Raw genomic sequence first — 25,809 nt, 5'->3', positions numbered from 1 at the left:
TTATATAAGACAAAAACGTGTGTGTGTGTGTTTTCATTTTAGCATTTCTCTCCTTGATCGTAATGGCGCTGCAATCAGTGAACCCAAGCCTGACGCTGAATCGTAGAGGAAACCCCTAAAAGTCGCCGCAGTGCGCGCGCCCGCATAGGAAACTCTATTAGTGATGCCTTCCGCCTAGCGATACCGCTGTTACCTTATGTCTAAAAGGGTGTTAACTTGGCGTCGTTTGGGTGACACTCGATACAAGAATGTCATTTTCACAACTGGTGCCTCAGTCGTTTTTTGCGTTTTGTTGTCTGTTCCTTATCATAAATGTTTGGTTTATCGGAATTTAACGTCCCGAAGCGACTCAGGCTATGAGGGACGCCGTAGTGAAGGGCTCCGGATAGTTTTGAGCACCTGGGGTTATTTAACGTGCTCTGAAATTGCGCAGTACACGGGCGTTCAGCATTTCGCCTCCATCGTAATTCGACCGCCGCGGCGGGGATCGAAACCGCGTCTTTCGGGTCAGCAGCCGAGCACCGTAACCACTGGGCCACCGCGGCGGCTCTTAACCATAAAATAGCAGCTGCATGCGCCCCATGTGTGATATCAAAGCGGTGACATATAGGACATATCTTGCCTAACGTTGCATGATGAGTTCTAGTTTGCCCGTCCGCTCTTTTGCGAAACTGCAGCTGTCGTCTGTGGCCAATCAGGAACACCAAACTTTTTGGTACTGGCCGCTTCTTGTAAGCTATGCAGGTCTGCGTTTCTTAGTGAGTTTATTTCTTGCCCAGTGCTCTGATGCTACCTCGGCAAGCAGCTTTTGTCGCCGCCGCCATCTGCTCTGACAAAATCGCGCCTCTCATCTTACTGATGAAGCGTATTCGGCTCCTTTCCTGACTGCAAGTCTCCGACTGCGTTCTAATTGTGTTTCAGTAAACCGGAAGTGAGTGATCGGATGGAGTCACGCCGATTCTCGCAATAATGACTTCATGTGTGTCCCATGTGTTGGTACTTTACCGTAACCTGTCCTAGCTCTTTGATGTGTGTGTCGGTAGCTGTCTCTGTCGTTTGTCATCGCATTTGACGAAGCGAAAAGTCTGGGAATGAACTGTCGCATTCTGTCGTGATTCCAGTGGTATCCGCGAAAACATATGTGCAAACAGAGGTGCCGATGGATATGATCGGTACTCGCGAGTGGTGTAAGTAAAACTGCCCTACTGTAGTTTTTTCTTATTTCTTTGAACGTCGTTAACTGTGAGGCAACGCGAGGCTCTAATGAGGCTGCTGTTCTACCCGGGGCCTGAAGGTCATTTCGGGTTTTAACGGCTTTCCCACGAGTACCGGAAGTAGCTGGCGTGTTCATTTACGTTTTACTTCGAGTGCTTGAACTGCTGTCGTTTAGGGGAGCAAATAGAGGGAGGGGACAAAAAAAAATAAAAGCTCCAACGCCATCTTTCTGAGAATGCGGACCCGCGTGCTGTCTTCGCTGCTTTTGTAGCATGGTTAGTTTCCGGTGCTCAACATTTTCCGTTGGCCTTTGTGTTGGGGCCGGGGGTCGCGAAAAAGCTCCGTCCTGCCGTTTTGCTTTCTTCTGCCTCCTTTTTTGGTTGTGCGTTTCCCTGTGGAGTATACAGAGATGAAAAAAAAAAAAAGAAAATAACTTTGGCTTTCTCTCTCCGACCAAGAAGGAGTGTGCGGCTACGCAGTTGGGTTCACGACTGCATGCGCCTTTCTTGGTGGCAAATTATTATCCTGCTGCTCTTCATTTGCCGCGATGGACGACTGGATCCATGAAGCGGCAGGACCGTGTTTCGAGCATCGGCGGTAGCCGCTTAATACTAACGTCATTTCTAAGGTTAACTCGGCCTCACGTGCTTTGCGCAATGCCGACGATGGAGAGCTGACTTTATGTAGTTGACTTTTTGAAAATAGGTGGCTATCGTCGCAGCCTAGGATGCGCCGACGAGCCTGCAAAACTTCATGGTGAGGAGTGGACGCCGAGCGAAGCGCGTGCGCACGCACGCATCGATCATGGGCCATAACGGTCTCACAAAGGTTGCTTCAGTGTGAAAAGCTGGCTCTTTGTGTCGTGCCCCGTGGTGTCCCCCTCTCGAGGGGCGGGTGTTACTCAGCAGCGGCGTCAGCGGAGGGGAATCGACGCGGCTGTTTTGTTCGCGATGGGCGCTGCCATCATTCGGCTTCTCCCCAGCAGGCCGCCGCGCGTCAGCGTCCTCCCGTCCCCCACAGGGCCTCCCGCGCGCCGCCTCGCACCGGCGTCTGTCAGTCGCTGCCCGGGAGCCGCGTTTTGCCAGCTTGAACGCTGCCTCGCTCGATGCGGCGCCCGCGCGTTTCTTGTCACCAGTGTTTCTGGACACGTTGGCTGTTCTCACTGTGAATACAGTCGCCTTTGGGAAAGTTTCGGAGAGCGCAGAGAAAGAGGCAGGAAGACTGAGCGGCGACCGCTGCACAGGGGGAACGGAAAGATACAGCAGATGATTTACTCTGCCTAGGGCTTTTCACTTTATACTGCTGACTGCGAATGGCGCACGCGTCTGCCGCCATAGCGTTTATTTTTCGTAACATTTATTACTAGAAATACGCAGGTAACCTCGTTCAGTTTGCAGCGGTACGTCGTGCATTAGACGCCCCTTCGTATATTTCAGCTTGTCGCGTACATAGCAGCCTGTGAAGGCATTGCAAGTGCTACGTGTCGCCGGAGCTGTTCGGGCCTACGTTGTCTTGTCGGGTTGGCCTGAGGCAGTGTTTCTAAGAGCGGCTCGTAGGCTGTCGTGGGCGTTCCAGGGTTCGTGACCTTTGTGCCACCGTTGCAGAGGCCGCTCAACACACGCGTCTCTCCTACGGGGAAAGTGGTGCCGAGCGGCGACCCGTTTTTCCCTCCTCGGGGCCTGTCGAAACGGGGCCGCCAGAAGAGGAGCCCGGGGTCGGCGGCACGGCGCGATGTCGTTGGCGTTCGCGCCAAAGCAAACACGCCGCCAAAGCGAGCTGCTTCTTATGTAAGGGCCCGTCTGGTCGGTTTCGCTTTTCGGCCCCGTCGCGTGACCTGGAATCGGGGCTCCGGGAGCCGCGCCAAGGCTGTGCGGCACACGTCGGCGCCGCTCGGGGGATTGTTTTTCGCGGCTGGCGGCCTCCGGAAATGAACCGGTTGGCCCTGGCCTTCCGCGGCGGCCGCTCTGCCGTCGCTGGTCTCGCCGTGTTGTCCGGTGGAGAGAGCTCCTGGTGCTGCGTTGCTATGCTTCCCTCTGTTGCGGGGTCACCCATCTTTCACGGCAGATGGAACGCGTCTACGGTCGCAAAGAGAGCGTGTTTGGTGCTAACGAATGCTCGCTACTTGAGCTTGGAGCACCTTTGGAGGCACGCCGAAGGTGCAGACAACGTATTTTTATTTTTGCAATACTTGGCTTCTTTGCAGTGCCACCGGGCCGCTTTTATTCACCTTGTTTTTGCTTTCTAGGCGCCACCTTTACGGGCCACTCAAGTATGTGTGCGTGCTTTGGAGGAGAGAGGATGGGGGGGGGGGGGGTCGGGTTCGAACCTCGCCGTGTTCGAACCCGACCGCGGCGGCCGCGTTTCGATGGAGGCGAAACGTAAATGGCGCCCGTGTGCTGTGCGATGTCAGCGCATGTTAAGGATCGAAATTGGAAAGATCCCCAGGTGGTCGAAATTATTCCGGAGCTCTCCACTACGGCACCTCTTTCTTTGACTCCGTCCTTTGTCTCTTCCTTATGGTGCGGTTCGGGTGTCCACCGAGATGCGTGAGACAGTTACTGCGCCATTTCCTTTCTTCGAAATCAATTTTCATTTCTTTTTTTTTTTTTCAAAACTACACGCTAAGGACGCCGCAGCGGTCTGTTGTGTGCGATCCCTGCGTGCATCTGAGCGGCGTATGCGCCTTTAATTGGCGCGGCCGCGAAAGCGGCCCTCGGATTGACCCGGCTCGTTGCTTATGCTCGCGCCGCCGGCGGACGATTTTAAAAGTGGTGCTCCGGAGGTCTCGAGCCCGCTGGGCGCGGGTCCGGCGCGCGAGCCGCCCTCGCAGGAAGACGCTCTCCGCGGCCCGCTTGATTGCGGACGAGCGTAGTCGATGGCTCGACAAAAGCCTCATTTTTCACCGCGCTGCAACCGGTTCTGGCCCGGCAGCCGACGCGGACGTCGTTCATCAGCGCCGCCGCCTCTTATCGCCATACGTTGGGGACGCCTTCCTGTTTTTTCAGCCGCCGCCGTGGCTCAGTGGTTACGGTGCTCGGCTGATGACCCGAAAGACGCGGGTTCGATCCCGTGATCGGCGATCGAATTTCGATGGAGGCGAAATTCTAGAGGCCCGTGTACTGTGCGATGTCAGTGCCCGTTAAAGAACGCCAGGTGGTCGAAATTTCCGGGGCCCTTCACTACGGCGTCTCTTATAGCCTGAGTCGCTTTGGGACGTTAAACCCCTGACCTTATTCTCATTCTTGGCCCATGATTTTGGGTGGCCGTCAGAGCACTGTAAAGAGCGACTCACCCACATTTATCTCCCGCCATTTTGCTTGGCATTTAATGTGTGCCGGTAGCCAAACACTGCGCCGCCCTGGGTCGTCACGCGTGCCCCGAGTAGCAGAGTAGCATGAGGCGTTCTCATTAGGAACGACACTGCTGGCGTATCAATTCGTGCAACCCACGGGGCGACGCCGCCGTCCTGGCACAGTCCGCTCGCTAATTGGGCCGGCAGCGAGGACCGGCCCAGATCAGCGGCTGGCGTCTCGGGACGCTTCTCGTCATTGAACGGCGGGGATTGAGCCAGGGGCTTAGGGAAAGCCGACTGCTTTGGTGATGCCGAAACCTCGCCCGTTTGCAGCGCGCCTAATCCTCTCTGTGCGTGCGTCTCGCGCGGGCCCCGGAATCTCATCAGGTCTTCGCAGGCTCACGTCACTCGTCGTCCGGCAGCGAGCTGCGGGTGTGACGGAGGGGGTGCGCCTGACGAATCTTCCTCCGGGACCCGATTATCAGCCTGGAGTTGACGATTTCTCGTTCTTCTCGAGCGACGCTTCGCAGTCGATGAGGCAGCAACTTGGCACCAAAAGGCCGCCGAACATCGGCAGTGTCCCCGCGCAGTGCGCGCTTGCTCAATCTTTCCGCGTTGCCGTCCACGGACGCTTTCGAGAGGAATCCGCTCGCTCGATGCCGTTTTGGGGCGCCACGGCTGAGCGCTGGCGTGGCCGGGCGGCTCGCCGCGCTCTCGAAGGAATCTCATCGACGAAGGAGGCTTCCCAAAAATAGCTTTGCGGGCCTCGGCCGAAACTTTGTGTGCGCGCGGGCTGGAGGAGGGAGGTTGAATGTGTGGCCTTTCACATCGGCTGAAGAGGGAGGGGGGTGCCGAGTCGCGTGCGAAAATCGGTGGCTAGAATTTAGCATGCCCGGTCGTTGTACCGACTATGGTCGTGTGCAGCGGAGTCTGGCGGATATTTGCAAGCACTGCCATGTGCGAGGAAGGAGAGCGTCGCTCGGTGTGCGCGCCCTCTAGCCGCTTGCAAACAAGCCGGAACAGCCGACGGGCGTGGCCCCCTCGGCGCGCGTCGTCGGTTACGAAAGCGGCGGACCGCGTCAACATCGCGTGATTTGGTATCGGCGTGACTGCGCGCCTTCTCTGCTTTGTAGTCGGTCGCTGGGCGAGGCAGCAGCGATACGCGCTTCTTTCTTTTGCGCCCTGCATGGTTCGTCTGTTTTGTTGGTGGCTTCCTCTCTCGCGTGTGTGTCATCTGGCGTCGCGCCAGGCTCCCTGTCCTCGGTGCAAACCACGCGTCACGTAGACGACACGTGATCGGCGTGTGAACAGAGCTCGGCGATATGCCTCTCGTACCCGCGCTCTCCGGCTGGCCTTATCTGCGCGCCAGTCTGTTCCCTGCGCGGTGGGGAAAACAAACTCGCCGGCAGTATTGCCTCAACCATTGCAGCCGCTCTTGGATCTCAACCTTCCTGGTAGCGATTGCGCTCTTTCCATATACGGGATATCAGCGTCCGCAGTGCACGAGGTGGGGAGCCTCTTTTGATTGGGTTGGCCACCGGCGAGTGGACTGCAGTGCCGATACCCTCCTTCTCGAGTGCCCATCTCGCTCGGTCGGGCATGTGACCCACTGGCGCTTTCTATAATGGAAGGGCTGCAACGCTATTTAGTTAGGAGAGCGTCCCCTTTGTAACGGGGTGGTGGCATGCTCGGCATTTCTTTTTCGCTCTATTTATCTAGCCAACCTGCCAAATTTAACGGCATTATCTGTAAATTCACCATTTTTCGTTGCTCCTTCGCTTTTACCTTCGACCATTTTTTAATCCTGTTAACTTGTATCCTCACGCCACCACCCTGCTTTTGAGCAAACAATCTTCCAATCGCTTTTTGCTTAGGTCTACCACAGATCTGTTCACATTAACTTTGTTACCTCAAAGCCCTAGGGCCTCATGGAGAGTGACTGTGTCTGTGTCGACATCGAGAATGATACTGCCGCATTTTAATTAAATATGTTCCATTGTTTCTTCTGGTTTACCTCACACTTCGTGTGTCATCATCTTGGTTACATTCACCCTGATGTCGATTCAAAAAGTAGTATTCTGCCTTTTGAGTGATCATAGATGAATTTATTTATTTATTTATTTATTTATTTATTTATTTATTTATTTATTTATTTAAAATACCCCCAAAGGCCCTCATTTGAGGGTATTACATGGGGGGGAGTAAGTACAAAGCATTGTTATAAGTTAAAAATATTGCACTAAAATAAAATAGAAATCACAAAATATTAATCATAAGTAGGCATTCACAGAAAGGGTCGCAACAATGCACATAACAGCAAAATTTGAGCATAAATAACAGCACCGCTAGAAAAAGAAAAAGACGACACTGGAAAAGGTGCGCTGAAGTACAAAACAAAAAATATAAAATAAGAAGAAGACAAGGCGGAAGAAAAGAACGCTCAAAAAAATACCTTTTTAGTTGTTGAAACATGAGTGCATAAGATGTTGGAATTTATTTAGATCAGATTTTTCATTTCATTTATTTCGTCCTTAAAGGCCCGAGGGCATTACATAAGGCAATTTCTGATGGCAAAGCGTTCCATTCGGTTATTGTGCGTGGTAAAAAAGAATAGGCATAATGGAATGACTGGCAGTTAATGCGTTTAACTTTGTAAGGATGATCGCGACGTGGAAAGATAACTGGCGGTGGCTGAAAGAATTCATCATGAAGGGAAGGATGGTGATAAAGCTTGTGGAAGAGTGATAGACGGGAAATTTTTCGGCGCAGTGCTAAGTTATCTAACTCGGCTTTAGTCTTCCCGATTTCCCTTTTCCAATGTCTCTACACGTCTAGAATCTATTTCTCCGTCGATTGAATCTTACCCTTTGCATTTCTGACCTGTTGTTTAAAACTCTATTTCTCCGTCCATAGGTTCTTGCATACTTGTCACTATTCCGCCACTGTGTGTCGACGTTCCGTCTGTACAAATATTTAATTACCTTAGCTGCCCACCTGTTATCATCCAGTTTCTTCAGGCCTTCTTCATGTAACGTTTTACGCTGAGCTTGCCATGCTTCGAACTATGTATGCCCAGCCCATATCCCCTTGTACTGCCTTGTCGTTGGTTTTGTCGTGGGCACCTATTACTGATCGGCCAACAGCTCTCCCGATTTTTTTTTTTTTTTCTATTCTAGCCCCGACTGCACTTGTTCCCTTAGGCAGAAAATCGCTTTCCCGAAAGTAAGGCCTGGCGCCAATATTTCTTTCCAAATGCTTTCAATTTTGGTGGCATGTTTTCTTGTCTTCAGCGATGCGGAACACTAATTTGCATGAATCAGCACGTTGGTATTCACGTATACAACCACTAAATAATTTATAATCGAACTTTCCTGTTATGCTTTTTCGGTTTCAACAGCGAACGATGGCTGCGATGACAAAGGTCAGTATAAGTCACATGTGGCATGAAAAAACTGCAATACAATCCCTGCTTCTACATTCGTTGTCATACCGGCTCTTGGGGCAAGCTGACTTTGAATTAAAACGACGAAGCTGTGATCATATGCTGGTTAAAGCCGCGTTCAACAGAAAATCCGGCGTCGGCGTTGTGAGCGAAAAGTCACGGGCTTGTCAGGTGGTCCCCAGAGAGCAGCCTAGTGGGCAGGTAGGCCACCTAGGTCACGTGACCTGACGGCGTCTTCACAACCTGCCTGTCGATAGTTGCAGGTGGCAGTTAAATTACTGATTGGTCGCTAGGGGAGAGCAACCTGGGTCGCGTAGCGCTGGGAGCTCCTGCCATTGCAGGGCAGTGACGCATCGCTTAACCGCCGCACCACTGCACCAGGAGGGTTATGAGGACTCCCAGGGATCTGTGAATGTACAGTAGAGAATTCCCATGTGCATACTATATAGGAATTAATACCCTTTTGGAGGAGCTTAAGTGTATCCAATTTTTTCATGTTTCACGTGACCTATAAGCACACTTTGACATCACAGTCATCGTTAGGCTGTTGAAATCGAAACTGAAACAGCATGAGAAAGAAATTCGATTATAAATTATTTAGTGGCCGTAGGAGAACGTGTGGTAATCCATGTATAATAGAGCCTTACGCATCATTACAAAAATGAAAACACGCACCCAGAAGTTAATTGTCTATACTCCTTTCATACGTGTACTCCAGCAATGACCTATGTTTCATTATCGCGGTATCTCTTCGCCCTTTCCCTCTAGTTGTCTTTTCATGCTTTTCCGTGTATATCTTGTCTTTCGTTTGCCCATACCCTGAGTTATTTGTATGCTGTCAGCCTGTGTATTTCAAGTCCTTGTACGGTGAGCATCTGTTCTTTGTAATGGTTAAACGTCATCAAACCTGACTTAATGGCGATAAAAGAAAAGCCTGAAACGTCTCCTCCTTCTCCGCAAGCGTTAACCTGAGTCTGCAAATCTTCCTGGCTGTCAGGTAATAGTGCAGTATCGTCCGCACACATGAAGCCCGGGAGCCTCTACTCTAATTTGTACGAGAGATTATAGCCAAGGTTATTTTCTGGTAACCTTTTTTCAATGAGTAATTGCTCCCTTGTTACAAATCTACTCCACCTTGGGGCGTTCCCCTAAGCATTTGATCAACAAAGTTCCCACGTGGAGTTATTGATCAATTCGCTCTCGCCGTACCATAAGCTTGCCGTCCCGGTTAGCTCAATTGGTAGAGCGACTGCTCCGATGAAGCAGTGGTCCCGGGTTCGAACCCCGGGCCAGGACGATTTTTTTTAACTATTGAAGTTTCTTAGAAAGCTGTAGCCGCATGGCTGCGCTCGGGTGGATGTCGGTGAGTAATTACTCTCTTATTACAAATATACTCCACCTTGGGGGATTCCCCTGAACATTTGACCTACATTCTTTCCATATCTATCATATAAATGATGATAAGCAGGGGTGATAACGGACAACCCTGCCTTAGTCCTTTGTGCACCTTATTGTCGCACTTCTTATCCCCTCCCGTGCGATTTCAACTTTATTGTCTCGGTATATTTCCACTAAGCAATTATGTTACCTCCAAATGTGTCTCCTCTAGTCTTTTGACCACTGCGAACACGATTGTGTGTTTCGTGAAGAACTTGAATAGACCTCTTTCTTCAAGGAAAAAAGCCCGAAATCTTCTGGCGCAGCCATCGGAAGTGGTGCACAGCACGGGCTCGGGCCAGCCCGAAAGCCCGGTCCCGGCCCGCGGGCCGGGACATGATTTGTTTTGCCGGGCCTGGGCTGGGCCAGGGCCTGAAGTTGCAGGCCGGGGCTGGGGTCGGGCTTAAAGCTGCGGGCCCGAGCCGGGCTTGGGTCCGTACAGAAACGGCTGGTGTCCGACTTTTCATTCTCTATTGTAGAGTGAAGTACACAACTGTGGGAGCTATGAGTTATAGTACGCGCTCAGAAAAAAAGTATTTTATTCATTGACTTAGTTATTTCCTTATTTCCACGCAGAGATGCAGTAAGAGTAAAATTCAACCGGGCTTAATTTTCCATTGATCGTTCGTCATCTCAAAACATACCTATACCCTATTAGAAATGCATTCGGGAAGAACATATTATACCTGTGCTACACGGGTACTTTCGAATGACATCTGAGTCGAATGGCATTCGAGACTTGGAATGGCATTCGAACTCGACGGACTCCCGCGGTGCTACACGGCAGTTTCCAAACGCATTCGAAATTCTCAGCTCGTTTTCAGTGTACAACGACGACGACGGTCACACTAGTCCGACAACGGCACTATCACGGTGTACAGCATCATGTGATTATAGTGAACTATCTAGTTTACTATAACATGATTGCAGTGGGACAAGTTTTTTGGCTAAACGACACCGACGAATCCGATCGGCGGACGGTCAGCCTTCATGCCCTCGGGAGTTCGGCGGCTGAGCGAAAACACGCTGATGAGGGGACAGTGCGAATACATGCGCGCTTATACATTATCCGTATTGGAAATAAGCGAAACGAACGGCTATATTTCACATGTGCACACTTGGACACTCAATAGCGATAACCACTTGCCAAATCAATTTCAGCCGACGACGACTCCGTTCCCTTCAGCGACGACTAGGCCTAGCGAGTCCGCAAAGTTGGATCGGTGATTGCGGTGGTTGTGAAGAACGAATTCACAAGTTTTAGCGAATGCAAATGGTCAACGAGTGTAGTTTTGACAACAGTTACATGAAATCAACTATTGCTTACATCGCAGGACGCGCATACGATGAACGGGAAGCGGCGGTGTGACTCGAGCTGCCGAGCAGTGCTTTACGGCCAGCAGCAGTCGTCGCCGTCGCTAGCTTGTGACTAACAAGTTAGGCCATATCAGTTAGCGCGAACGGTCACCAAACATACTTCTGGATAAAGTAGTTTAAAATAAAGTACTGGGCATGTCGGAGGAAGCCGGGAAAATTAGCGAGAAGCGCCGATCATCCGATGTCAACAACCCGGCTGGCGAGCGATCGCGTCGGCGCTTCCCACAGATTGTCGCACTGCGTAAACAAGCACGGGTACAATTGGTACAGAAGAGAAGAGATTATTTAATAGGACTAAAGCGCATATTTCGTTTTGTGTCTTGCAAACGAGCACAAGCTGTTCATACGAAGCGATGTAAACCAATGTAAACAGTAGTATGACTGCAGTCGTCCTCATCGGCGCACTCCTGGGGAAATTTCATGCACACGCGGTAAATGTTCATTGGTGTACTATTATCTGCAAGCACTCACTTAGACGGAACACGAACAATTTACTAAACAAACAGCAGAAAAAAACGAGTAGCGGGTATCGAAATGAACAGCCACAGAGCCGAAAGCAGTCGCGCGGCGGTGGGCGGGGCGAAGCGACGGAGGCGGCGACGGCTATTGGTTGGTTCGGGCTGTGTCGCGTTTCGAAGGCATTCCAAAATCTGGAATGTCTCCGCGGAGCTCTTCGACTGGAAAGTCATTCCAACCGAATGCCGTTCAAAAACGTCGTGTAGCAGCGCACGTTTGGCAGTCGAGTCGAATGACGTTCGGTTGGAAGGCATTCGAAACGCCCGTGTAGCAGGGGTATTAGTTTAGGGCGCCATCGGCGACGAAAAGGATCTGTGTGATCCGTCTCAAAGACAAAGAAACGAGAGCGGCAGGGAAAGCGACGAAGACCCCGTGCGTTGGCACTACGGTGCGGCTGCAGCGCAGGGCAGTTTCCCCCGACTGATGACGCCCACCGATGCGATCGCTCAGCAGCATGGCCACGTAGGTTCATTCAGGGACGATCGCGCCGATGTGTCGTCAGAGGCTGACCTTCGCCCCGGTGTCGACGCCTGGTAGCGAACGCGAATACAATGGCTGCGCGCAAACAACTGACCAAGGCTCTGCGGCGGAGCTGCGGTACGGGTAAAGTTTCGTTTTCGCGAAAGCGCCGGATGCACCGCCGGGTTACCGCGATTGCGACGGCCGCCGCGGTGGCTCGCTCGGCTGCTGACCCGAAAGAAGCGGGTTCGATCCCGGCCGCGGAGGTCGAATTTCGATGGAGGCGAAATTCTATGGGCCCGTGTACTGTGCGATGTCAGTGCACGTTAAAGAACCCCAGGTGGTCGAGATTTCCGGAGCTCCTGCTCTCTCTCTCTCCGTGAGCTTGAAGCGCGAAGGCGATGGTGGCGACGCCGCGTCGCGCTTCTTGGTCTTAGCCGATGAGAAGGCGGAGCGGCCTCCATAGAACTGCGGCGCACGACGCACCTACTTCGCATTTCGGTAATTTTGTTGTCTTGCCACACCAGGTCTCTGCAAGTATTGTATTGCGGAGAATCATCTAAAAATTTGTAATGTGAAAACTACTTGAGGTATTTTAGTGAAATTTTCTATGTAAGCATTTAGTGGACTTCCCAATAAGCCGCGCAAATTTTATTGCTTAGCATGCATGAACCGTTGACGATTAGTGAGAAAGTTCTGTATCCAATCGAGAATGAGCGGGTAAAAGTTCAGACGTGGAAGTTTAAAAAAAAAAGCCATTTATGGGGCACTCTATCAAAGGCTTTATCGAAATCCAAGAACAGTGCATCCACTGGTACGTTTAGATCTAAGTTAGAACAGATGGCATTAATGTACAGAGCTAACTGAGTGTCACACGATGTTCCTTTACGAAAACCGTGCTGACTGGGGTGAGACAAAGTTACTGATATCAGGAAATATGCGATGTGCGACTAAATTGCATGATCCATAAACTTTTAACAAATGCTTGTGAGGGATATGGGGCGGTATCTATGGCATGATGGTTCAACTTTTTTTTGGTACTCGAATCAACTTTCGTTTCGTTTCATATATCACCACTAGGTGTACAAATTAACTTTTTAGGCCCTCTACACCACTGTTTTTTTCCCGTTATAAAATTCTGCAGAAAACAATTCCTCTCTATACCTCGAGCTTGGCGCATGCTAGCTATGCGCCACTAAACCCAAAACACACGCTGCACAATCTCTGAACGCGCGCGTGCTTGGAAAATTCTACCAAACTGAGGAGTTTAGAAATGCGAGCACCTTTGAGTTTCCAGTACACTAAGCATGCTCGCTAACTACAGTTACTCAAAAGCTTATTAGCTGGTGTTAGTTAAAATTAGACGATCGACAGCGGCAATTATCCTTTCACTCTGTGTCCTCCTGACACGTAAGCCACGTAGAAAACGGCTTTCGATCTTCTGCTATTTTTTTTTTAACAATCTTGGAAGTTTGAACACCCTGCATAAACTCGGGCGCTTTGTTCAAGAACGCACAGCGATCACGGTTGACACGAATTCGCAGGAGCGCATTGTGTACCATGTGAAGAAGTGCCCGCCTGTCTCGCGGTGCGCACCGCGAGCAGTGTGCGGTGGCGCGCGACAGTAAACAGATCCGCGTGAGTGGATCTTACTTAGGTGCTTGAATTTTGTTTGTTTCGGAACATAAGAATATTTTTCAGAACCCCGTGAGATTGGTATCGTCGAGATTCTACTGCCAAAAGTACAGTTGGCGCTTGCAGTTAGATGGGTAGGCTCATGCTCAGTGTACTGCGTTGGCAGCATGAATTCTCCGTAAATGGAACCCCACCCGCAGCTTTGGGATTCTCGGGACGCCAGAACAGTCAGTGCAGTCCCCGCATGTAGTCTGATCCGAAGCCTGCTTTGTGGCAGGCTGCTCACCTACCCAGGTGCGCGCGTGCGCACGCACACACACCTGCCAACCGTGGTAGGTGACATTTCAGGTAATCGCGAGATATTGATCTGGAAGAGCAACCTGGGTCTCAATCGCTTGACCGCTTCACCAGTGCGCAAGGAGTGGTATGAGGACTCCCTGGGAACTATGAAGGGAAACAAGAGAATGGCCACTTCCTCATATATGGACATTACCTCATTATCGCTTTCCGAACAACTGTGATCCATGAGCGCTGGATCTGAAAACCGAACCGAAGTGCTCGCGTACCTAATTAGCATTTGGCCTAACTAGGCAAATCGAACATCATTTTTTTCTTTTTGACTAGGAGGAGAACCGAAGTCGGATGGTTCGCTGACGCGGCGCAGCACTCCACATTTTTTTTTGTTTTATTTTAATATCCTGTATTTGTACATAGTGTATACTGCCGCCCTAACTCTATCCTTTCTTCTATCGCTCCCCCCTTTCTTTCCTTCTCCCTGTCCTTTTTATTCCCGCTAGCCGCAGCTCTGGTGCTTCAGGTTTCCATAGCAGATGGCGCGGCTAGCAACACCTGTTCCTTCAGCTTTTTATTTATTTTTTTATTTCCAATAAATAGCCACTAATAACAACATGGTTCGCTGAATGCTTGCACCACATGCTTGTGCGACCCATCCTACCTGTGCCTTTTGAGAATGGGAAGTGCTGGACGATGCAGCTGAAGGTCTTCTCAGAATCTGCCCGAAATGACCACCCTCTCAGAATGTCCCGCGCGTGATGCATCGTCGGGCGCATTCGAAGAGGAGCGCGTCTGCACCGGAGATAGGTCGCTGGTTGCCTCGTTCCCAGTCGTCGTGCCGGCCAAAACCGCGGTGCGCAAATGGGCACGACCGTGACTTACTTAGGGCGACATCAGCTTGCCGTCGGTTACGCGCAGGCCGTACACTTGTGTTGCAGGCACTGGGTTTCTCTGTCAGCTTCTCGTCACTCGATAGCGCCTACCCTTCTTGTTGTTGCTGCTTACGAATTGCATCCACAGCGCTTATCCTTATGACAGCTGCGTACTGTATAGTCTTTCTAAATGCCACGTTTCAGTGTTGCTGGCATTGCAGACCACGCTGCCGCCGCGACTGGAACGCACAAAGCCCACAGAACGCGTTGTCTCCAAGCGTGGAAGCGCGCCGTACGGAAATCGCGCCACACGAGCAGCTCGCATGTGTTCCTTTTCTACAGCGAAGTATAAAAAAAAAAAACGCTTCGCTGAACTATAGTGCCCGTCGTCTGCTGCGGGAATCCATCTTTGGTGCGCTGACTTATGAGCTTATTAGTCTGTCTCCCCAAGCTGCCGAGATTTGGTGCTGTCGCGCTGGATAGTGCGCGATCGAGTCGGGTGTTGTGATGTTGCTTCGATCGGTATTGCGGAAAATGATAGCGTGCAGTCACTAGTTTTGACTGCGCCAGCATGCGTCGGGTAAATCCCCCGAAGCTCTGCCGTCGCAGTGTTGCTGTTGGAGTGCAGTTCTCTCATCTCAGTGCGGCGCTGTCGAGAGGTGTGTTTCGTTGTCGCTAGGGCCGAGATAAAACATTGTCAGCGCAGCGTCCTCGAGGCGGACCACGAGTGCCATTGTCGGTCGGGACGGATGTAAACACTGAGAGGGCTCAAGTGCCGCAACAGTGCTTGTGTCGTGTACAGTACTGTCGTCCGCGAAATAACGCCCTGACCTGTTAGCGGATTTTGTGCGTGTCTCCTCCCACGTACTATCTGGAACTGCATCCTAACAAGGGGAAACCTCATTATTTTTACTCTTTACCCACTATAGTGAGGCGTAACTTTTCGTGGCGGATGCTTCTGTCGCTAGTCATCTTTCAGTGCGTGACGTGACTCAAAATGAAATTACGAAGGCCCTCTTTAAAGGTTGAGAGCATGCCTCATTGCGAGCTTGGCGCATTGTGCGCTTCGAGGATTTGGCGGCCGAAGCCTCCGCAGCGGGAGGGTCTTTGGTACGTGGCGGCGTCACGTGGCGCCCCCTTGGTGGTGCCGGCTACACGCGCAGCCCCTTCGGGAGGCCCACGTCTGGGGGCGCCGCCGCGCTGCGTGGCCCGCGTGACGTATGATGAAGGGTCGTGACCCTTTCCGACGCTTCGCGCGCATCACGGCTGCCTTTGTCCGGATGGGAAGCGCGGCGATAGGCCCCGAGCCCCGCCTTGTCCCCGTTCCCTCTATCAGTGTTGCTGAAACAGGCCGCTCTGCAGCAGATCTTTGCCTCAGTTGCGCGGACACCAGCTTTGGGGAGGATCCCCTTCGTACGTGTGTCTGTCAGGATACCGTTTCTGTCAGCGCGCGCTTTTTTTTTTCGTACTCGCGTCGTAAGATTGGCGCGTGGTCGAGTCCACTCCGCAGGAGACAACGCCGATGCGAGGAGCGCGGGGAAGCAGCAGCATTGACCTGGGTCACTCACCCGCCGTCTCGCGTGGAATCGCGCGCGCATGTTGCGGGTCCTTCGTCATGCGCCACCGCCGATTCTCTGGCGGCCGCCGTCTTCTCCTCGAGTGACGCGGTCGCGCGTCTCACCTGCCGCCGTCGCTGAGAGCTAGCTCCCTGCCGTCGCGGTGATGCGATGGCGTCCGCCCCCTGCTGCTGGCCCCTTGCGCTCTCGGAGGCTGTGGTTTCGGAGAGTGGGCGGGGCAGTCTCCAGCGGGAGAGCCGTGCCGCCAACTCAGGGATTGTGCTGCTGTACATGTACGCTTGGCGCGCATTCCTCGTTGTTACCGCTCTACCCTTGACGTCCGCCTGAAAAGTTGCGTTTCTTTTTCAATTTTCCGTTCTGCTAAAGCGCCTTTGTGTGATGCTTTTAGGCCTGAGTTATGCGTTAATCTTGCGTGTGTGCGTCCTAATGTGTGAGCGAAGCCCTGCGGAAACGTAGCAGTAATGTGAAAAGACGGAGAATGGTACACAGCGTCCTCGGCGCCGCAGGCAGCTGGTCCGCGTACCTTGGAGAGCAGCGCCGCGCTGCATCAGCTGCGGGGAAGGGGGAAGGGAGCCACCGCGCGCCGGAAGGGCGCATGAATGGCTGGGGGCTAGGGGTGCAAGCTGGCTGGCCGTCGTTCAACAGGGAGGCCGGCGACCAGCCGGAGGCTTTGTACTACGCCCCTGCTAGCGAGGACTGCGGGGGCTTTCCACATGGAGCCGCCACGAAGAGGGGATCGGGCGGCAGCTGGAGGAACTGCGCGGCAGCTCGGCGGGACACGTTGAACACCGCTGTTGCTCCCCAAGTGTGCACGGGGTGGACGACGGGCAGCAGGGCGCACGAGCTCCGAGGTGAGCCGCCGCACGCTAGTGGCAGCGCGCGAGCGGCCAGAGTGCTGGCGTCAGGAACCAGCGTCCTCCTGCAGGAAGCGAGGCAGTAGAGGCCCCTTGCACGCGAGTGCGCGCCGAGGAATTACCATAGGCAGCAGCCGGTCGTAAGATCAGCAACGTCTTTGAAATTCCGCCATCAGAGCCCAGCGCGCTGGCTGCGGCCTGAGGATGTCTTTCCTGAGGGAGGAGCAGGGAGGGAGGCGGCCGAAGGACTCGATGGGGCGAGGACGCTGAACAGCGCGGGGGCCCGGGCGTGCGCGTACTTCTGGGAGCTGGTAGCGCGGGCGACCGAGCGCGACAGACGCGCCGGGAGGCACGGTGATTCCTCGCGAGGGTAAAGGGCAATCATCTGTCCGCCTCGGAGGTCTGTCCTGGAGAACACTTGGCGAAGTTTACAGCGTAGAGGACGCGCATAGCACCCCTGACGAATGAAGGCGGTTCCGTCTGTTGAAAATGCTGGCTAATAGCATATTACCAGGGGGCATGTAAGCCGAGGCTGGGAGATGCAGCCTGGGCGAAGATATGTTCTCCAAACGTCAGCCATACAATGGTAGCCAGCTGCCTGCCTTTCTAAATAAACCATGAATGGACGCGAGAGATTCAGGTGCGGCGCGCAGCAGTTCCGGCCAGGTTCAGTAGCCGCACTGTGTGAGTCAGCTGTGCATTCCGTCATTCCTCTGTCCGCGGACGTCATTTCGACTACGTGCGGCGTGCGTTCGACTGGCGTACGTGCTGCGGGAGTCCGGGCGCAGCCGCCAACTAACTGTTCGCCTCGCCGGCTGTCGCGCAAGGACCAGCTGCGCTGCGCGGAGGAGGATGGCCGGGAAACGAACGTGCGCTTTTTACAGATGACCCAGCCCGCTGGCGCCTGCTCAACGCCTCCTCCATTGTGAGCAGTCGTGGCGGGCTTCCTCCGTGCTATGCTTGTGCCATCGGTCTTTCGCTTAGTTTAGCGCGCGCCGTGCTCTGCAGTAGTGTGCTGGCTGCAGGCATGATCCTGAGGCTACGTTGCCTGCTTCGGAGGCCCCACTTCGATCGGGGCAAGTGAAAGAACGGCCAATCAACCAAAGTTTCGTCGCTTAAAGGGAGCTAGATAATCCCGAGTCTCTATATCCCCGAGCCTCTGTGCTTTGGTTTGTGAAAAAAAGAAGCAAACAGAATGACGGCGCATGCGCAGACTATAAATAGGCAGCCTTGTTGCGGCGCTGTTTTACGGGCGTCTTGCGAGACGTCACGCGAGCAGGGCGAGGGCAGTGCCGGGAAGGGGGCGTGGTATCTGTGCATGCGCGTAATGATGACAGATGGCCGCTGGCTACGCTAAATTGACGCGTGTTGCCCCCCCCCCCCCCCCCCCCCCCACCTCTGGCCGCAGTTTTTGCTCGGCCGCGTCCGGCCGGTTGTTGCGTGCCCGCAGATTAAGTCGTCCGTTCATTAGGTAGGGCGACCGCGTGAAGGATTAATGCTCCGCGAAGCGGGCGAGCTGACGGCGGCTCCTGCTTGCGAATTTCTGGCACGATTCAGCTGGCAGGAGCGCCAAGGCGGGCAGTGAAGGACGGAGCTGTGAACCGTATAAAGGGGTGCCCATACCAGCGCGGCGAGTGTTTGTCTCGACAATCCTGCCTTAGGTCTCGTCATTCTCATGTTAATCTCTGGAAGGTGTATGTCAGTCTCCCCGCTTCTGTCCATCTTGTGTCAGCCCTCTACCATGATATATAGTCACTGTCAGGGGCTAAGGTGTTACATCGCGAGTCCGACCCTTCTTGCTTACTAGCGGACGTCAAACACATAATGTTTTCACTGTGACGTGTGCGGGTCGCCGCTCACGTAAGGAAGGCGTGGCGGGAATCATTATCCAGACGTCCCTACTGCATTGTGTGGTGCCCTTTGCCGGCCGTCCTCGATTATGGGGAGCAGTGCACGTGTGCTACGGGTGACGGTTGAAAGCAGCACGCGGAGTACATAGGAGGAGAGCGTCTGAAACTGGAAAACATTGCGGAGATGTTTTTTTTTTGTGTGTGTGTGTGTGTGCGTCGAAGCATATTAGGACGAGTATCGACGCACGTAAATGTGATTACTTTAAGACAACCGTTGCAGCCCAAATAAAAACTTGCGCATGGACAAAACTTGCCAAGTAAAACAGCTAGTGTGCCGGCTACAGGCGTGGCTTTCTGCGTGTTATAATACCGGCCGACGGACGTGCGCGTGCACTTGCAGGCTTCTAGACTTCTGCGTTGCAAAGACACCCATGATCGGTGCGTGCACTGCCTTTGCGTTTCGCCTCTAGTGAGGTTTTTCAACATTAGGATCAATTGGTGACCCTGACGGCATGTTACCCGGTTTCACAAATTTGCTGACACTGGAGTGGGAGCTGCAGTGGGGGTCGGTAAACGAGCGTCTGCGTTCTGAAAGCTGCTGGAGCACTCCGTGATCGGCCAGTGTTTCGAGCTAGCCGCGGCCGCCGCGCTGCCTGTCCGCAAGGGGGCACTGGCGAGCTCACTCTGGCGGGTGCACTTTGGCCGCGGCATGGAGGAAGGAAAACTAAGGAGAGGCCCTTCGTATTCCCAATGCATTGGCGAGAATGTGGCGGAAGTGACGTCAAAATTTAGGCTTAAAAAGTCGGGCCACTAGCAACGTTGTGGCTGTTGCTAAGAAAACTCGGGCCACTAGCAACGGCGTCGTTAGCGTCGTTGTTGCTAGGGGCCCGAGTGTTTCTCGGTGACGGTGGACGGGCTTTCGGCACGGTGTGTTCGGCCTTGCGTGTTAAAGTCTACATGCCTGGCGTCGTGACGTTACGCACGCATCTAAGGTTGCTTTTTAATGCAGCAAATAACCGCTCATTTGATATTTTGTTCGTCAAACTTGTTGTCGTTACGCGGAGCGATCGATGCATTGAAATGAATCTCGCGAAAAGGTGGCACTCCGGAACCGCGCTTCGACACGCGAAGAAGCGTTGATTGTTTTGATCAGCGAACTTTCGCACCTCACCAAACAGCACAGCAACATGAAGCCGCTCTCGGCGATGCTGAGCTGCGTGTCGAAGGCCACACGGCGGGTGTACGGTAGCCCGAAGAGGATGGTGAGCTGAGCTATAAGCGGCGCGCAATGTCGTCTTTCTTCGCCTGGCGTCGGAAAAGGTTCATCGCACCTGTGCGCCGGTCTGTGTCTAGGTGCGTGTTTACGGGGAGGGAGGTGTAGGAGTGTAGCGGCGAGCGGCGCGGTTTTTTTTTTATATTACGAAGCGCTTGCGAGCCGCGCGCGATTCCCGCCCCGTAGCTCGGTGGAGAAGGCAGATAGTGAGGAGAGCCGAGCCAACTTCCGGTTGCGGGGCGGCTTCACAAAACGTCACGTCAGGGCCTCTCCTTAATTCTTTCCTTCCTCCATGGCCCGCGGTCTTGCCCCATCTCTGTGCGGCACCACCGTAGAGCACTCCTCGCCGGTCTGGTCTCGGGGTGAACCCGGTGCGAGTTGATCGAGGATGCTATATGTCGAGGGGCACTGCAGGGTTAGAGTGATAGGTTACCTGCCATTTTTACCGAAAACAAGCTCGTATCAGCCAGAAAATTGCGTGCAAGTGAAATACACTCTGCGCCACCACCACTTTTGGATTTGTGCAGCAGCGTTTGGCGACGTATTTATGAGCTTTCTCAAGGAACGCTATTTCGCCGTCAGTGGGCGATGGCCGTCGAAATAAGTAGAGCAGTGCGGCGAGCGTAGCCAAGAATGCGAAGAGTCTCGTAATTAAAATAGCGCGAAACATACGAATGAGGGAAACGCAAAAACGAGCGCCAAATCTTTCGCCCCGAATTCTGCGCATTCAGGCTGCGTGCAGCCGTGGTGCTACGTTGCGAGTTCAGGACCGCAAGCTCTCAACGGCATTCGCGTTCTGTTGGCCTTACTAGACGGCCGTTGAAGCTTTTTTCTCCTCACTTCAGCCGTCGAATCGGCTAGTTCGTGCAGAGTGCGGACGCTGTGTGAAGTGCCTGCCTGTTTCTTCTTTTAGTGATAGAGCACTCATACGCTCACCGACACCGGCAAAGGATTTTTTCGTCCGATCTTAAATCTTGTGCCGACACCTAGCAACAGCGACGCCATGTGAAGTTAAAAAAAAAAGCATAAAACGCATAGATAGCTCCAAATTTGATCCGGCCGCCCCCGAATTTGGCCCTCTCACCCTCGAAATTTCACCTTGGCCGATTTGGCCCAGACTCGATGTCCAGCCTTAATTGAACTTGCCCAACACGATGGTGACCTCCAGGCTTGGCCCTGGCCATTTCAAAAATCAAGGAAAACCAAAAACTACAATAGCACTATGGTAGGTTTTACCAAGTTAAAACCCTGACAACTTTTGCTTATTGTACACGCTCGTGCAGACACGCGCATGCATGCACGTTGTCAACGTGTGAAGCGCGATGAGAGCGCGCGATCTTGCATGTTTCCTGCGCAGTGGCAAGGCGGAAATGCTTTGAGGTGAGCTCACTCATACAGTACATGAGGCGCCGGCACGCAGGATATTAGCGCCGGTCATTCGTGTACTTGTGGCGAAGCTGTAACATACAGGTGCGATATGCAGCTAAATTGGTATTAACGGTATGCGCGCTCCCGCGAGAAAAACGTTGCACCAGCTGATGCGTGTTCGTGAAGATTGTGCGTGCATTCCGGAGCGTTCCCTGATACGCAGAAATCGCCGCGACCACAGCAGGGTCAGTCACAAAGGTCGCCTGCGATCATGCGGATCATATATGCCCACTGCGTAGTTGTTCAACAAACACGCGATAATCGACTGCGCAGTGCGCGGTTCGATGAGCAATGTGCGTGCAGTTTTCACTCAGACGTGGTGTTGAATGAAATGCGCGACTGCTGATCGCATGGTTTCGAGGATGCCTCGAAGCTCTTGTGTACACGCCAGCACACAACACACCGAAGGTCTCAAGCTCACCTCGTCGTCTCCGATGTATAGGCGCGGGAGCATGATCAGCAATTTGTTCTGCAGTCTGCGGCTACCTTCGATAACTTCACTTTGTTTCTTTAACGCCACGAAGCCTGTTTCTTCCATTAACGCGCTCGTAGCAACGTGACGCAGCCATGGGCGATGCAGCGGGGAGCCCCGATCGAAATAGTGGGGGATTGAGGCGGCCTGCACTTGCATCTTGCCGTCGTGTGATCCATTGACTTTCGGTGTTCGGCAACGCAGCTACCTTTCTGCGCAGATAAAAAAAAAATGCCGGTAGAGAGACATAAGGCTGCTAACGTGTCAGAAGGCATAAGCCCTTTCTTACTTGTCGAAATATTCTGAGCTTCGAGACAGTGGTTTTCAGATGGGCATCCGCTTGTCCGCCAGGCTGCTCCCACGGGTTCGCGGTGCTTTCACTCTGCCAGGCTGCTTCCACGGGTTCGCGGTGCTCTTACGTTTCAAATTCCTCTGTGCATCGAGACCGCGGCGTTGAGATGGCCGTCCGCTGCCTGGGAAGGTTCATCACGGCCATCCACTTGGGCCACAGCGGCATGGTATCATGCGTCGGCGGCGACTACGGGCTTCGATGCTCTGTGTGATTCACGGCGGATGCGGCAGGGGTTGTTTACAGCGACTCGCGGTTCTGAAGGGGCTTATCCTCTTCCCCTGTGTGGAACCCTATGCGCGGGTGCAGCTTCGGCATTCCGTTCCCACGGAGAGCTGCGTAGTGCAGGTGCCCGTCCTTCGCCACCACTTGGGTCTCCTTCCGAGCTCGTCATCATTGCTGCAAGAAAGACCTGGACAGCATTTTGCTGCAAGTGGCGAGAGTGCGTCGGAGACGTCCTGGCGGGCGGTTCCCGAAGACTGGGCACGTGACCCAAACGATAGGGATTGGACGCTTTTATTTAAACTAAATTCCCCAACTAGGGACCTATGGAAAGGGTGCTCCTTTAAATAGAGCCGCAGTGCTTATTTTTGGGCACCGAAATTTCCTTGGATCACCATGTAAATAAATCTCTGTTAAGTTTCTCTATTCTTCGACCCGTCTCTGCATCGACGTCAACCGCGATGTCCGAGTGCCTGCAGCTCGACTTCTGACTTGGTTCTTCGCTACCCGTTGAGTCCGCTGACGAAGCAGACACAAAGCAACACCGTCCGCTCACTTCGTGAACGCAGTCGCCGCGCGCTGCGGCCTGATGTAGCCCTGTGTCACGCAGACTGCATCCGCGACGCCGGCGCACCCCTTCGGATCGGCGCGCTAACTTCGCGAAGGCAGTCTAATGGGTTAACTATATGTGCACAAGTGATCTTTCTCTACTTACTCTAGGAGTCCTCATAACCACTCCTGGCGCAGTGTTGCGCCATTGCCCCTGGATGGCATGCACCGGTAGGATTTCCAGGTTGTTCTTCCTGAGGAATATCGCGTGACCAATGACGAATTTAACCGCCACCTGTCGGGTTGCATGAGGACGCCATCTTTTATGGGTACCATCGAGTTTTAACACTCGCGCGAGTGCGTGCGCGCGCACGCACGCACGCACATACACGCTCTCTCTCTCTCTCGCTCTCTCACACACACTCATACGCACGCACGCACGCGCGCGTGCGCGAAAGGCTAACCTAAGCTACACGCAGCGTGACATTTACGACACCTGTGCGCATGAGGGGTCCTTCGCCGGCTGGCGATATCTGACGGCGGCCTCGCGCCGCATTTCGTCAGGAGGTAGGCCCTGGTGTCGGGTCCGCCTGGAAGGTGGGGAAGGCGAACTTAGGCGCTCCTTTACTGGCCTTCTTTTCGACTTGTCCCGCTAGGCCATTAGCTAGCGCCGTCTCGCTCTACTCCCGCTTCCGATGGTTTTCTGCAAAAGCCCCCCTACCCTGCCTTGGGTAGGGGGGCGTTCGCCCGAACCCTATCGGCCTCTTTTACGCGACAGTTTGAGCGGTTCACGACGCTATCGATCCTCGGCGATTGCTGTCATCTTCGCGCACTCGAGTGGACTGCTGCCTTGACGGTGCATTTTCTCGCTGCCTTTTCAGCTGTGCCCTCAATCGGTTATTTTAGTACTGTTCAGCTCGCCCGGGGTGTGGCGCTGTGTATGCGTTTTTTATTTTGAGCGCTTTGTTGCGGCGCATATCCTCGGCGTGCTGTCGCAATCTACGCTGTCACACCGGCCTTCGTAAGCTGTTGCCGACCGCAGCGGCGCGTTTTATCGGTGCGCGACATCTCGCGCTTGGCCGGCTGGCATACGCTAACACCTCCCGGGCAGGAGACGTGTGCACAACGCCGCTCGCGACAGCTGCGCACTCCAAAGTGGCCATTGTTATCGGAGGCTTTTTATTTTCTCTTTAATTTGTCCGTGGAGAGTGACCCCGACCAGCTGCCGAGCGGGGAGCATGTGCCCGCTCTCACGCCTGGTCACTCAACCGAGGGGCGGATTAGCGACTCGGACCGCTAATCCGTGTTTGAAGTATTGTGAAGGGTTCAGTCATGGCCAAGGAAGACAACAAATAGTCCCTGAAATATGTGAAAATCTTTTGACTATATTTTTCAACATTTATGACAGTCATTGAAAAGGTAGTTCAGCATGGAGTTTTGAAAGTGCAGCGATCGTTTTATTCACCGGTTAAATTAGCAGAGGATGAACGGACGAACGTATCACTGCGGACGCTTGCTGCTTTCGCAAGGACTACTGGGAGTCTTTGGCCAATGGCGCAGCCAATAGTAACGTTGGGCGCAGCGGCGTCGTCTGCTGCATTGTCTGCTGCGCATGCTCAAGTGAGACTGCGGCTATGTGGAGGGGGGTTAAGGGTGGGCCTTCACATCCGGCTTCAAAAAATGTGACGCAACGGCCTCTCCTGAATAATTTCCTTCCTCCATGCTATAACGTCCACTGAGTCGCCAGCGCGCAGCAGCCTGTGCACATGGTGCTCTTTCCTTCCGTGGGATGGAGCCACCAGTCATGGGGCGTTTTCCTGCGCACGTCGTTCTAATTGGCTCAGATCGCCGCAGCCGTCACAGCGCTGCCAACGACTTATGAGATGTAGTTTCGGCTGTGACGCGGAAAGCTGTTTAAAAGGCAGCTATGGTGGTTCTCCACAGCTAATTATCGCATCACATTTCTTGGAGTCCCCTGTCTCCGACACAAGAAGCCGTTTTTCAAAATACCAAATAGACTATTTCAAAACGGAAAAATCGAGAAATGGAACCGAAACTCGATTCCTGGCCGTGTCGATACTCCGGTTGGCTCAGAGTTGACGTCACAGACATTGTACGCGCGTTGAATGGCTGAAACAGCGACTGGCTACGACATCTCAGTTCATTAAATGCCTAAGAGAGATTAAGAGATTAATGTTCGTGACGTCGCAAACGTAGTGTTGCCCGCAGAAATCGCCTGAACTGTGGGCACGGGAAATGTAAACTTTGAAATCGATTTGAGAAGGAATGAATTGCTGCACGGTTGCCAAACTTGGTGATAATGATAAGGATGGTACAGAAAGTGTTCTCGAAAAAACCCCGACGTACACTTTAGCGCCGAGTTCATCAGGTGTCGGCCTTATTCGGCTTTGCACTCGATCGCGCTGTCGGCCGGTGAACATTGGTACCTAAACACCGGGAAGATTATGCAAGGCCTATGCTGACAGCTGATTTCCGTCATTAAACAAACTGTCAGCGTAATCGCTTGCCACTGCTCATATTTTTTTTTGCTTGAGCTTGTTGCGCCCCTGTTCGCAGACGTGCCCACCTGCGGAACTGTCTGGAAAAGTTGAAGGAAATGGTGCCACTAGGACCTGAGGCGAACCGGCACACCACGCTAGGGCTGCTGAACAAGGCCAAAGTCTTCATCAAGGTGA

General features: G+C 53.2%; 1 protein-coding gene and 1 non-coding gene across 2 annotated transcripts in view; both read left to right on the top strand.

The window, feature by feature from the left end:
- Positions 1 to 25,809, top strand: part of LOC149349511 (max dimerization protein 1-like) — a 72,160-nt gene that overhangs the window by 21,972 nt on the left and 24,379 nt on the right. The window contains exon 4 of the mRNA XM_089578480.1: positions 25,691 to 25,805. Within this exon, the coding sequence (XP_089434606.1) occupies positions 25,691 to 25,805 (115 nt within the window). The remainder of the gene's footprint in view (positions 1 to 25,690; positions 25,806 to 25,809) is intronic.
- Positions 9,171 to 9,246, top strand: TRNAI-GAU (transfer RNA isoleucine (anticodon GAU)). The gene has a single exon. It is a non-coding gene; the product is annotated as a tRNA-Ile (tRNA).

The sequence above is a fragment of the Amblyomma mixtum genome, chromosome 3, assembly GCF_055824585.1.
Source record: "Amblyomma mixtum isolate Tamu chromosome 3, ASM5582458v1, whole genome shotgun sequence".
In the NCBI taxonomy this organism is placed as follows: domain Eukaryota; kingdom Metazoa; phylum Arthropoda; class Arachnida; order Ixodida; family Ixodidae; genus Amblyomma; species Amblyomma mixtum.
Note: the sequence above shows the minus strand (reverse complement) of the source record. Positions and strands in the feature narration are given on the sequence as shown.